At 36.7% G+C, this 14,147-nt stretch overlaps 1 protein-coding gene across 1 annotated transcript in view; it reads right to left on the bottom strand.

Moving 5' to 3' along the window:
* The window catches only part of MED12L (mediator complex subunit 12L), a 313,159-nt gene that overhangs the window by 49,149 nt on the left and 249,863 nt on the right, over window positions 1-14,147 (bottom strand). The window contains exons 22-31 of the mRNA XM_045539482.1: window positions 13,722-13,863; window positions 11,576-11,696; window positions 11,094-11,195; window positions 10,272-10,385; window positions 6,651-6,850; window positions 4,737-4,925; window positions 4,087-4,161; window positions 3,794-3,984; window positions 2,794-2,955; window positions 838-949 (exon numbers count right to left, since the gene is read on the bottom strand). Of these exons, the coding sequence (XP_045395438.1) occupies window positions 838-949; window positions 2,794-2,955; window positions 3,794-3,984; window positions 4,087-4,161; window positions 4,737-4,925; window positions 6,651-6,850; window positions 10,272-10,385; window positions 11,094-11,195; window positions 11,576-11,696; window positions 13,722-13,863 (1,408 nt within the window). The remainder of the gene's footprint in view (window positions 1-837; window positions 950-2,793; window positions 2,956-3,793; window positions 3,985-4,086; window positions 4,162-4,736; window positions 4,926-6,650; window positions 6,851-10,271; window positions 10,386-11,093; window positions 11,196-11,575; window positions 11,697-13,721; window positions 13,864-14,147) is intronic.

Here is a 14,147-nt window from a genome sequence, read left to right as displayed (position 1 = left end):
GACACCACAGTGACATGTGACTTACATTTAAAAAGGATTCCTATGGCTGCTACATACAGCAGCAATCTCTCATATCCAAAAGGCAAGAGATGAAGAGAACCAAATAAGATCAAGTTTTTTTGTCCATGTCCATCCAGCACCATTCAAGGGAAAGACATGATGTCACAGTAACGTACATAGCACCACAAGGAGGAGATAATTAGGCTCTGCATCTGAATAAAGTATCTCACAAAACCTATATAGCCACTTTGCTTGATTCCATGCTCCCCAATTTCTAATGTGGTTACTCAATTTCCTTGCAGTATATAGATGATGCAAGTGCCCCAAACAGTGACCAGGAAAATTGTGGTTGGTGAAAAGGCAATGTCCAGATTTTTTATAAATGAACCCAAATGCCCTCTGATTTATTTTTGGTTCACTTAGTTGGCATCAATAACACTGAGTTTCTGAACCTACAGAGCTCAAGCTGAGACCGTGCCTGATACGTGGAATCCCAGCTTAAGGAGCTGGACAAGGGTTCCTCTGTCTGACTGCCATGCCTACTGCTCCAGGTCCTCTCCTATGGGACGGAGTTAGGAGAGGAGCAGACACTTCAAAGTTATAGGCAACATACAAAACTTTGCTTTTATAGTCTGTACACATTTATCACATACATAATTATCATAAAATTATTAATCTTCCAGTGTCTAGGTAGGACAATAGGGCATGGATTGTTTTTCCCAGCATCTAATGAAAACATGTTGTACTCTTATTAGTTTAATCTCAGTATTTGAAAGGAAAATAAATGAATGCCATTACAGAGATATTTGCCTGACTTAATATTATACTATACTTTACCTGGTTAACTTGATTCTGGAGAGATGTTAGGAGGCCTTCCCGTTGCTCATCTTGTCCCTTAAGGCAGGTAAGTACCAGTGAGAGGAAAGGTTGTTGACTCAAAAGAGACATACTACAAAGGAAGTAATAACAGCAGATCTGGTTAGAAAGAATGGATTACTTCCTGTTGCAACATTCATTTCTTTTGCTTGGGTTATTTGCTCTTATTTATTTTACTATTAGATAAAAAAGAGAGGGGTGGTAAACAGCGAAACACTATTGAAAAGTTAAATCTTGCCTGTACTTACAAGATGACAAGCCACTGTAATGCTTCTAAATAACTTAAGATGTTCTATTGCTCTCGAGGGCACTCCCAAACTAGCACAGATCCATACTGCATGTGAGTGTGTCGGGGGAGTGAGGGAAGAAGATAATGAATTTGTGTTTTACATAAATAAGCAGAATTTACAAATATATACCATAAAGAATATCACTTGATACATAGCATAAAATGAAAAATTTTTAAGACTCTCCTACAAAACTCTCATTTTAGAGTGAGGAAACAGGCCTATATATGTGTAATGCTTATTTTTGGTTTTTGGTTGTTTTTTTTAGCACATTTCTCACGACCAAACAGCAGGGTATTGACAGAGCTAGGGCTCCACAGAGTATCTGCTAGCAACCTCTAGTGCACAGCTCCAACGCAGTCCACAGCCTCCACTGGGAAAGACATTTTAAAGTATTTGGTAACAAATGTCTTTTAAATTGGCATTTTAATAAAATGTTTTCAATCAGAGCACAACCAACAAATCATACTGGCAAACGAAGTAAGTGCTACAGTGGGAAGAAAAATTTCTTAAAATGAGATCTAGGCCAACATATCTCAACCAGCTTCACCTTACACAGGCAGAACTGAGAGCTGCTGACTTGGTATTACAACTCTCTGTAACACCATCTGCCCGCCCTGTGGGAAGTAAGACAATGTACACACAACCACCCGTCAGCAAATATAATTTGAAAATTAGAATTGTCTTCTGCTTAATTAATACTGGCAAAGATGGTGAAAGAAATCAGATGACAAACAAAATATAGTACATACAGTGCTAGGTCTCTACCAAAACATACTCTAGTTAAGGGCACAGGCTCAGTGGCCAGATCGCCTGGTTTAAACCCTGGCTTTACCTCCTTCCCTGTGTGTCCTGGAGCAACTTATATACCTTTTCAGGGCCTCAGTCTCTCCACTGTGAAAAAGAGAAAAGGAGAGCACCTACCACAAATGATTGCCATGAGAATTTTAAAAGTTCAGGAAATGATGATCTTTATAGAGGAGTGCGCATTTTGTAAGAGGTTGAAAAATGGCACCTACTACAGTATTCTTAATTACTCCTGGGTTGCCAAAGTCATGGCATTTTCATGGTAGACTGAAGTTTTGTTCTTTCTCAGTAACACCATCAGTTTTCAAATGTAATTATTTGAAACCATTTCTCGGGCATAAAATAAATTAAGAAAACATTAGTTTTGGTGACTCGGAAGGTTTTAATATCTAGTCTACAACAACAGCCCTAAATGTCAAAAATATTAGTAACTCTTTCAGGGACCAAAATGCCAGAATTATAAGTTCTATGTATTTTAAACATAAATATCCAAGTAATAAAAAAAATTAGAAATAATTAAAAATAAAATATAGGGAGCAGGTTGCTACCTAGATCTGGTTCAGCTGGTCTAATGTGGGGCTCGGGAGTCAGTATTTTTAACAGTTCAGCAGCGAGCTGGACAGATAGGCAGAATTGAGAAACAGTGTACTAAATATCACAACCTGGAACTTTTTAGGAACAGAGCTTTGCCTAACAGAATATTTCCAATTCCATTTGAAAACTAAATTTCATGGACATACATGACCACGTATGTTTGTAGGGTGTTAGGTTTTCCAGTTGCTCTTTAAACTCTCACATAAAGAGACACACCTTCCACCCATACCTTTTCTGTTTCTGTCTGTCTCTTTCCTTTTTTGAAGAAGAACCCAAGTGTTGTCCTTTCTCCAGCTCTTCCCCAGCAGCTTTCAGTACTCGCCCTTGCACAGAAGTGGGCAGCCTGGCGATGAGGGGGGCCACCAACCACACACCCCTGCGTTCAGAGGAACTAAAATCAGAAACAGATGTTACACCTGAGAAAGCCTCCCTTACCTCTGCTCTCACAGATACAACAGAAACTCCAAAGCAAAACCCTGTTGCACAAGACACACAGACTATTCTAAAATCACCCTTTCTCTACTATGTTTCTTTTTTCCAAACACCAGACATTTGCATACACTTTCTATCTATGCTAATGGAAAGCAATAAAGGGTGTGGTTCTGGGAGGATACAACAGCTAAACTATGTTTCATTGTTTTTCTGCGATTCTGGCTTTCTCATTAGAAACAATCCTTTTGTCCAACAAACAATACACTTTCCCGTTATAATTACAATATGGAATGTTATTATGTTTAAGCATACTAATAACCAATTTTTTAAGTTTTAAAATTCAGTATTATACTTTACACCAAAATGATGAAACACAAGTCAAACTGCCATTCATAATTAAAGGGTTACTTTAAGATTTCATATGCCTACAGGTTCTAATTCTGAACATAAATTACCATGATATATTTATGCAAAACTGCCAATTAATAAAAATGGCAGAAAAGTGTTTCCTATGCAATGAATACCATGGAACACAGTGGACTAAGGGACACTGAAGACCTGAATCAAACCTGAACTCATCTGTGGTCCCACCATGTCTGTGCCTACTTAACCAAATACTTAGAATTTTAAGATATCATCCACCCCAGCTTCAATTAAATAATGATAATTGCCACTTACAAGTAATTATTTTCTTCACATTCCTGCAGCTTAATGACAAAATAATTGTGTTACACAGATAAAATTAATTGGTAATGTGAAAAATTAATGATAGCCCAATAAAACTACAGAAAAAATACCTTAGAAATGTCTTTATTCCATTCTGTCGTGTGCTACTTGTATCAGCACTTCCAATTCCACTTGGGTTGAAGAGGCTCATGCCAGAATTAGAAGAATTATTATTCAGGTCTGCAGACTGCTGGAATACCTCTATTGTTGCCTTTGCAATATTGTCCAGTAAGTTGTTCATTTCAGCCACAGAACCAGAGCCCTAGAGTTAGACATAAGAGAACTAGCACACATATTCCTTTATCTTCAAACACATGTTTTTGCTTTTCATAAAATTTTATACACACTTTCAATATATACTCACAGGGTCCTTCAAGCACTGTTTGATCATTAACTGGAGTTCTAGCCAGGACTGTCTCAGTGTCCACTGCTCAAGATTCTGAGAAAAATGGAAAGAATTAAAACATTAAGGATACTGAACATGTGTTAAAATATAATTCCTTGCAGTGTTCCCTCTCTCAAGAATGAGATCATAAACAATAAAGGAATTTATATGGGTCAATTATTGTATATATTCAATATAGACACAAAGAAATATACAGCAACATTAAAATAATGTGTCTGACTCAGCTAGGCACTAGCAATAAATAAGACAAGCATTTCTTCTCTCAAAATCTAGTTATCTAGCCAACCCCAATCCAAAATGATTTCAGTATTTCTTGAATAACATATTTAAGACATCCCCTTGACAAACTTAATTTCTCATGTAAATATAGGACTGACTTAAAATACTGATATTTATCTGATGATTATATACAATTTGCAGCATGTATATCTACCCAGCAATAAAGTGTGGCCATTCCACAGAAAAGAAAATTGGGGAATTAAAAATCCTAATTAATTCAAGTCAGAAATTAGTCAGCAATGACAAAAAAAGAGAGAAAGTAACTCTTCTTATAATCCCAAAGAATGTGTCAAATGACAGAAAGACAATCTTTAGAATATACCATTTACCTGAAGAATGCGCTTAATGTGCTGTCTTTGCAGGTTGTCCCCCTCGGTACATTCTTTAATGCCATGAGGATAACAGATAAGCTGCAACAGTTTCTGTGCTTGCATATTCGAAAGCACAGGGTCCAATATAAGTTCTTTGTCTGTACATAATCTTTCAGGTTCTTTTAAGCAATGTTCTCCTACCCATTCCTAAAAATAATATGGCAATTAGATTGATGGGCATATGTTGGCATATGTATGGTAGTCTATAGACAGAGCTGGGGGAAACAGGAATCTAAATTGAAAGCAAACAAAAAACAAATGAACCCAATTCTATTTAAAATAAAGAACATATACACACTGAAGGGGACAGTTCAAATAACTTTTGAACACAATACTGTAAACATTTAGAGAAAAAGGAACTGCAAACACATCTTCAACGCCTTTTAGTTGGTTTGTTTTTCCTAGAGGTGTATGTGTAACCATTCTAAAGCTATTTCAGGTGTATTGTAGAATTAAAGAAATGAGTAAATGGGTTGACGTCATTGGGAATCAGGGTTCTTACTGTGAAAGAAGGTGATATTAATGTGGAATGGGGGAAAGTAAAGAACAACTTTGGGGGGTTGGATTGGAATTGAAGGCATCAGTATGAACCCACAATTTTACACACACACACACACACACACACACACACACACACACACTCATTCATATGTATGGGTGTATTTTTTTCCTAGCTCTGTCCGCTGAAAGGTCCTAGAAGTAATGATAACCCATAGCAATGAGCATACATAGTACCCACATATTGGTTTCTAAGTACCATTCTCTACCAGGGTTCCTTAGAGTAACGGGTGATTCTAGGCCTGGGGCAGAGAAAGTACAAGATAGGCCAGAAATATAAGCAAATACTTAATAAAAAAAGATGGAAACATGTCAAATGATGCAAGAGACAGGATGAAGAGATTTGGCTAGACAAATCTGGGACAATTGGAACATGATAATAACTAAGGACAGTTACCTTATAAGCCATATGGGATAATCAATAAATAAATAGGAGAGAAAGGTAGGCTCTGCCTTAAAAATAAAACAAAAACTGATATTGTAGAGCGAGAGGAGGAGTTTGGAAAAAAAAATCACCATTTTGCAATCATCATAGTAAAGACTAGTTTGGATAAGAATCAAATGGATGCTTATGAGCGGTAGGAGAATTTGATAAGGAGAAGGAAATTTGCAGTCTCAAAGTGTCTCCCCAAAGACTGTTTATTAATTCCAAGGGGAAAAATCATAACTATACAGTGGGAAAATCTTGAAACTATACAATGGAGACAGCTTGAGCAAAATTAACGTCACCAGTGAGGTGCAAATGGACATCAAGTAACTTCAGATGTGATTACCTGAAAGAACACATTACTTCTGTAGTATCTTGGCCAAGGATGCATAATCTGAAGCTAGTCTACAGGAAATCTCAGACAAATCCAGTATTATTGGGACAATTAACAAAATCAGACTGTGGGCTATAAATAAGAAAAAATTGCTGTTCCAGTGCTAAATTTTCTGATTTTTAACACTCTCTTTTGGTTATTTTATAAAATAAACAATGCAGTACTCAAATATAAAGAAGAATAAAATACTCCATGTACTCTTAAATTGTTCAGAAAAAAAAACAGGTATATGACCCACATTCACCCAATCAAATAGAATTACAAAGCACATGTAGCAAAACGTAAAACATCAGTCAACCTGTGTAGAGGATATATTGGAGTTTTTTTCCTTTAAATAATTCATGTAACTTTTCAACAAATTTGAAATTATTTCAAAATAAAGTTAACAGGAGAAAAAAGGACCACCTACGTACAAGTTTCCTAAATAGTGAGTAGCTCTCTCCAAAAGAAGTTACATATTAAAAGTAAAAGGCAAATTAAATCAGAAGAATACCTGTTGACAGATAGTCCTCAATACATATCTAGCATATTCTCTTAAGTTAGCGGTTTCTATGGAAATGCTTTTCCCACAGGCTTTTGAATTTTGTGTGGCAGTCCAGATATCATCAGCATTCACATCACGTCGTAAACCTCTCATGGTGAAGTCATCATTCTTTAAAGAGCTGACATTGTTACTGCCAATTTTGGCATCTCCTAAATAACAGAATCACAAAAGCAAAATCACAGAAGTTCAAAATATTGTCAAATATTTGAGAAGCAAATGAGACAAGTTCTCAGGGATTTAAAATATGTGAATGGTATTATTATTATTGCATAGCCAGTTGTTCAGCAATAGAGAGAATGGATCAAGAAAATAAATGTAAGAATCCAGAGAAGTTTCTATCAGATATGGAAAAAAGCAAGTTCAAGACTCATTCCTTATTTTGTTTACAGAATTAAATATATTTTCAAATGTGGAAAGGCCATTAGGAATCACACTTAATAATCACAGAACATTGATTTCACCAACGTCTCAAGCATGAATGTATTCAAATTCATTTGACTTATAAACAAGGAAAAAATGGGTTACTCACCCTTCTAGATGTCCCTTTTCCATTTCTTCTCTTACAATGACTTATTTTCTATCCATAGGTCAAGAGAAAAGTTTTGCCTTAGCCCACCTTACTATCAACTTCTTGACAAGAGAGATTTATTTCCCTGGGAATGGAAAAGGGCAATGCATACTAAGGAAGCCCTGAAAAGTAGGGCATTCATTGAATAACCCATGTCTTTTACCTTCCTCTCTGTAACATCCAAATCAGAAAACCTTACCTGATAAATCTCTAATATACTCAGTGAAATGAAGCTAAGGAAAGTGTTTCCCTCATAACAAAGTTCTAGGGGAAAAACTGAACAGAATGTTTGAATAGCTAGAAATAAGAAATCTTCTTTAGCCATTAAGGACAAATAACGGTCACATTTTAAGAGAGAGTGATACAATTTCGTAAAAACGATTGCCAAATGACAGCAGAGCCTTTAAACTTTTGTCTGTTTGCCCATGGTATCATAATAAGCTTTGACAAGAAGTTTCTTGGAACCAACAAATGATTTTAGAAGAGGCCTTCACTGCCTACAATAAGTGAGCAAAACCAAACCCAGGTTAGTGCAGAAAGTCTTTTAAACCCATAGGTCAAGCAAGAACAATTTTTAACTCTGCTGAAAAAAGTTTGAACAATCAGAATGGCTTAATAAATATACACTTATAAAATCTTAAGAGGAGGGGAGAAATAAATATTTCAATTCATCCATATATTATAATATATTTCCCATTAAAATACAAACACAAAGAGTACTAACTTCACTTTACCCACAGGAGTTTGTTTAAATTAACAGAGCTCTTCAGGGACTGAAGGAAATATCAAATTCTAAAAAGTACCAAAAGTCAGTATGCTTTCTCCACTCTTAGGAGATATAAACAATTATCTCTACATACAAATTAAACTACCATAGAAATTATAAACAAAATTTGAGATAACTGTCCCATTTCCCTAACTCAAAATATATTTTGGTGGATAGGAATTGAGAGGACACTGGTTAGGACACGATGAGGTAGAAAAATTAAAACTTCTGCAGAAACAAAAACTAAGAAACAAACACCTCTGCCAGTCCCAGACTAGACCTTCATATAGTTTAGATGTTAGGATGACAGAGGAGGTCTGGGAGACTGCACCAGAACCTTCTGCTATCATACAGAGAATAGAATAAACAGTGTTCAGTGCCCATCTGAGGCTCTGCTGACCTTCGACTGACTTCTCAGACCTGAGGAACTCTCCATATTATTTGCGTACTTAAAGAGGGGTCAGATTTTACTTAGGATCAGAACAGTCATACAGACCAAGGGCCAGTGTCTAGGTGTCTAGAAGGCACTCAGCGAGGTTTCTGCCATAAAAATAGCTGTCGCTTATGGATTCACACTTCCAAAAAAACTTTATTGAAAACCTACTCTGCTAGTTTCTCTGATGAGCATTAGAAATACCACAGGAAAAAAGCCAGTCCCTATCTTCACGGTCCCAACATTTTTTTTTTTTTTTTTTGAGACATAGTCTCGCTTTGTTGCCCAGGCTAGAGTGAGTGCCGTGGTGTCAGCCTAGCTCACAGAAACCTCAGACTCCTGGGCTTAAGCGATCCTCCTGCCTCAGCCTCCCGAGTAGCTGGGACTACAGGCATGCGCCACTATGCCCGGCTAATTTTTTCTACATATATTTTTAGTTGGCCAGATAATTTCTTTCTATTTTTAGTAGAGACAGGGTCTCGCTCTTGCTCAGGCTGGGCTTGAACTCCTGACCTCGAACGATCCACCCGCCTCGGTCTCCCAGAGTGCTAGGATTACAGGCTTGAGCCACCGTGCCCAGCCTCAACATTTATTTATTAAGCAGAACTGACCAGCTGTCTTTCCCTTCAAACATCATCACAGGAGAGAAATTTCACTCACTGAAATGAGCATTTAATGTTGGCTATAAGCTCAGGAGAGGCTGTGGCCCTTGATGTGGCTCTACTTTTCCTTTTTATTACATAATTCATCGGTATTTCAAAAGAGCACACACACACATACATATTATATATAATATGATATTATATTATATAATATTACATTATAATTCCTTTCTTGTAGGTGAACTTTCAATAGTTTATTTTATGAAAATTCTGTTATCCATACTGATCATCACCAAATAACATTTCTCAAGCAGGACAGACTTATCTCCTCAAGTATGTTCTTTAAGACTCATATAAAACAATTTCTATTCACTCACTTAATTTCTGTTCTAATCAAAGGTAGCCCCTTCGGAACATAAGAGGTTAACTATTATTTAGTCAAGGCCAAATGAAGGTACCCACAATAGGAATTGGGCAATCTGAATTCAAGACTTCCTAACCATTCAAATTCTTTATGGGTTATAGAATAATATTTTAAGGTATTACACTTTAAATGAACAGAAAAGGCAGTGGTATTACTCCAGGAGAATATATACAAATAATGTTATAAAGGGTATCTTGGACATTATGAGTTAAGTGAAAAAATTATTGTGACAGCTAATATCAATTTATCAATAATATCGACATCATTGTAATTATTTCCTGAGTCATGAAAAAATTAACATAGAAGGATAAAAACTTGTTAAGGGTCACAAACAGAAGCAGAAACACTTAAGATCAAAACCCAGGTTTTCTGGTGTTCTGATCCTGGAACATAACCCGGATGAAATTGAAACCTTTAATTACATCATCAAGTTCGCCCTGTCCCTCACAAAGTGTGGTTTCTGCCAAAAAATGAAGGCAAAGCAACACTGTGGGTCTGAGGACCTATTTTACATCAAAGTAAGACATTATACAATTAAGCCAACACATTTCTGTGTTCGATCGAAATTCCTCCAGAATCACTGTAGGTAAAGGACAGAATCCTCAGAGGGTCTGATTGCACTTGGACTGGGAGAAAGCCAACTAATTTTTCTAGGAGGATAAAAAACAAACAAAACCATGTTTTCAATAATACTAATTAAATTTAAACCTGAACACAAATGATTTTGCCTCCGTTTCTGGTGATTAACCAAGAAGCTTAGGGCTAGGATAGTCTTACCAAGCATCATGATTGCTTTTAAAACAGCAAACACGGCTCCCACTTCAATGCTGTTGTGAGCAGCGGCTAAGAGGTGTCTATCACAAGATGATCTTATTCCAGGGAAAGGTTTGCCTGTGAAAACAACAGATATTTAATAGTCTCCTCACCATCATTAACAATATTTTGTAATCATTTACAGTCAGCAGAGCCTTTCATTGTTAGATTGTGGGCACTTAATTGCCATTAGCTTGCTTTAATTGATAACTTCATGGATTCATGAAGAATCACTGCCAGTATTTCTTACTTAACCTTTTCTTTTTCATTATTGAAGCAATGTCTTTGCTCCTCTGGGAGATGTATCAATAAGATTAGTAGGACTTTCACTTACTTGTACTGATTCTCACACTAACACATACATATCTGTACAGAAATGATCTTTAGGAGCACACTTCACTAACACCACTATAATTCTTACTTATTCCTTTTACCTTAGTAAAGGAATAAATGAATCACCATTGCCCTAAGCTGACACGGTGTGGGTCAGAACCAACATACACAGTATGTTAGAGGATTATGCTGCCCACCAGCATGGCATGGCCTAAGAGCAGAGGTATTTTTATTGTGTATTAACTCTTGATTCATATTTCTCAATACATCCTGATATTACCTCAATGAAAGGTGCTGACAACCCTCTCAATGGCATCATCTCACGCCTTCATCACCCCCAGGTCGAGCCCACAAAAGTCAGGAAGGAAATTACAAGAGACAGCATACTTGGTCATTTTAGAATCTATAGCTCCAAATGAAAACATTATCAGAGATTTTTAGCTGCCAGCTCACCCGTTGCTTGAGGTAAGAAGCAGGCCTGGGGAGCTCGGAAGAGATGGAGCAGGAGTCGGCACGTCATTCTGGCCCCGGGCTCGGCGTCCGCATCTCCGCAAGCTGGGAGAGGGGGATAGGAAAAGCAAGTTTTCTAACATTCAGGAACAAGTCCTTCAGGTCTCCTCTTAAGCTAAATTCTGTGGAATCATATAAATTAGTCCTCCCTACAGTAAGAAAGTAAGGCCTTGGCTATACTTTTCTTAGAAACCTGAGTACTTCTTAAAACAGGTAATGACATAGCAGTTTCCAACCTTTTCCACAGGGATCCATGTGACTCTGTATAGAACAACTGTTATAATTCTACCACCTCTAGCTTAATGCCACACCACTCCCCAGTGTACATACCCTCAAATACTCCTTTCCCTCTGTTTTAATAGTTAAAAACCACTCCACCAAGACATGGATCAAATAACAAATGCTGTTCCAGGACGTGGCCTTACCTGCTGCTAGGAGAGAGGGAAGTGCAACATGCTGCACGACGTCCTCCAGGGAAAAACACTGTCGTGCTATCAGAATAGCAATGAAAGTAGCTAATGAATCATGGAATGAAAGGTCACTCACCTTCAAGAAAAACATTGACAGGTTTTAATACCTAACAACCTTTTAAGTAATATCTAAGATTAATATCTAAGAGCATGTAGGCAATAGCGATAAGATCTCAAATCCCAACAAGAATCAAGAGGGAATGATAACTTATCACGATGATTATCTTCTAGACCTATTTCTAGTTTGTAAGACAATGAATGCCGTTTGCCCACATCCCAATGCTATAAGAAGAAACTGGGCTTTAACTTGTGTCTATGTAATTGGAAGACAAAATAATAAAAATGCAAAATTAAGAAATTACTAAGAGATGTAGCATAATTAAAACATTTTAGCAGAATATAATATGATCATTTAAGGGTCAGACCATTAGGAAGCAAGGAAAAACAAGGAGATTCCTCCTTGTTCAAACACAAGCCTCACTAACGTTTTGAAGTTCCTTTCAGGGATAACTGCTAAGTATTCTTTAATATTATTAAATTAGTTTTAAAAGCAAATCTCAAAGTGTCCAACTGACTCCTAAATTTAAAAAGAAAGAAAGAGAAGGGAAAGAGTAGTAGAATTAATTCAGTCACAGTGAAATCTCTACCTTTACAGATCTCACAAGACTCTGGCAGAAAATAATTAGAAAAACAGCTCTATAATAGCAGCTTCCATATTGATTTGTACCATATGCCAGGGACTATGGTGAGCAATTTGCAAAAATCTCCTCATTTAAATAGCACAAGACCATGAGTTCCATACTATTATGAATTTCAACCTTACAGATAAGAGAATGAAATAGAAGGTAAAGCGTAACAAAAAACAATCATGATGTTAAGGAACTATGTTAAAGAAAAATTTGGGTCTATTCTGTATGAAAAAGCAGGCTACAGTTATATATTTTATATATATAAAAAATATTAGCCAGGTGCTGTGGCTTACACCTGTACTTCCAGCAGTTTGGAAGGCCAAGGCTGAAGAATCACTTAAGGACAGGAGTTCGAGACCAGCCTGGGCTGTTGTGAGACCCCAGTCTCTACGAAAAATGAGAAAAATTAGCCAGGCATGGTGGCATGCACCTGTAGTCCCAGCTACTTAGGAGGCTAAAGCAGGAGGATTGCTTGAGCCCAGGAATGTGAGGCTTTAATGAACTATGATCCTGCCACTGCACTCCAACCTGGGTGACAAGACCTTGTCTTTTAAAAAAAAAAAATCTTAACAGGTACCCATAGAATGGGGATGTGGAGATAGGGCTGTCCAAATATTCCTGAGACAGCCAGAATTTGGCAGTAAGCCTTCAACCAAGGGGCAGCTTTAAAAACATACAAAGTTCTTCCAGGCATAAGATATACTAATGTGTGACACAGACTACTCCAAGGGGTGATAATAGCAGACAGACTTAGATAAAGAATCAAGATAGTTTTTTAAGAAATTCACACATCATAGATGCAACATGGCATCTAGGGAGATCAGTGATATACACAAGAGGTATCTCTTCATCACCTTCCATACATAATCACCAAGAAAGACTGGACACACTCTGAATCTAGACCTGGGCACTAGAGCATGAGATGCTGTAAAAATTTTAATTAAAAAAAAAAAGAAAAAAAAAGTAGACGTGGGCATTCTTATGAAACCAAACAAAATCTATATTCTCAAAGTCCATCTTGCACTCAAAACATAAAAGTGGCTCTCTTCAGAACATGAACTGATTTAGTTAAATTATGTCCTAGGCTATGAAGAACCCAAGGCACTTAGTTTTACTAAGAATAAACAGCTGTGAAGAGACCATCCCTGTGCAAGAAGTCTCAGCTAAATGGAAATTTCAGGAAACAAGGAAACTCTTGGCATCTCTACTACTGATTAACCTATCCATTCTATTTATTTTGATTTTTTTTCCCATTTATTTAATCCCTGGCAAAGTCACTGTGGTTTATTGCTTTTGGACAGAGAAAGAAAAAATATTTTACAATGTTTCAGTTGAGTCAATTAAACAATAAAAAAATTACCCATTAACTAAATATTTAATTGCACAGTTTTTAAATGAAAAAGAAAACTTACATCTACAGTGCAAAGTACATCATTAAACCCCCACACATGATTGGAAGAACAACAAAGAGCTTTCAGAACCCCCAGCCATTCGGAACTGAGAACAGTGCAGCAAGCCGTCAGCTCAGAGGAGAAATTGGCTATGTCGTTAATCCTGGGAAAGAAAAAGAAAACATAGAAAGTAACATTAAGGAAAAAAGTCACATGATATACAAATGAACAAATATTTCAATATCATTGAATAAGTCATTCATTTTCTTAGATTAAAGGATATCATAAGTATCTACTGGTCAAATGACTTAGAACCTTAAACAGAAGATAGAAGTTCAAATGTTTTTTGACAATTTATGCTGTTAAGCAAAAAATAATAATCAGTACAGATGTGAACTGGAATATTTTCAGTTTTGTGAATAAGTCCACTAGATAATTTAGGTAGGC

The sequence above is a fragment of the Lemur catta genome, chromosome 1 (genome assembly GCF_020740605.2).
Source record: "Lemur catta isolate mLemCat1 chromosome 1, mLemCat1.pri, whole genome shotgun sequence".
Taxonomy (NCBI): Eukaryota; Metazoa; Chordata; class Mammalia; order Primates; family Lemuridae; genus Lemur; species Lemur catta.
Note: the sequence above shows the minus strand (reverse complement) of the source record. Positions and strands in the feature narration are given on the sequence as shown.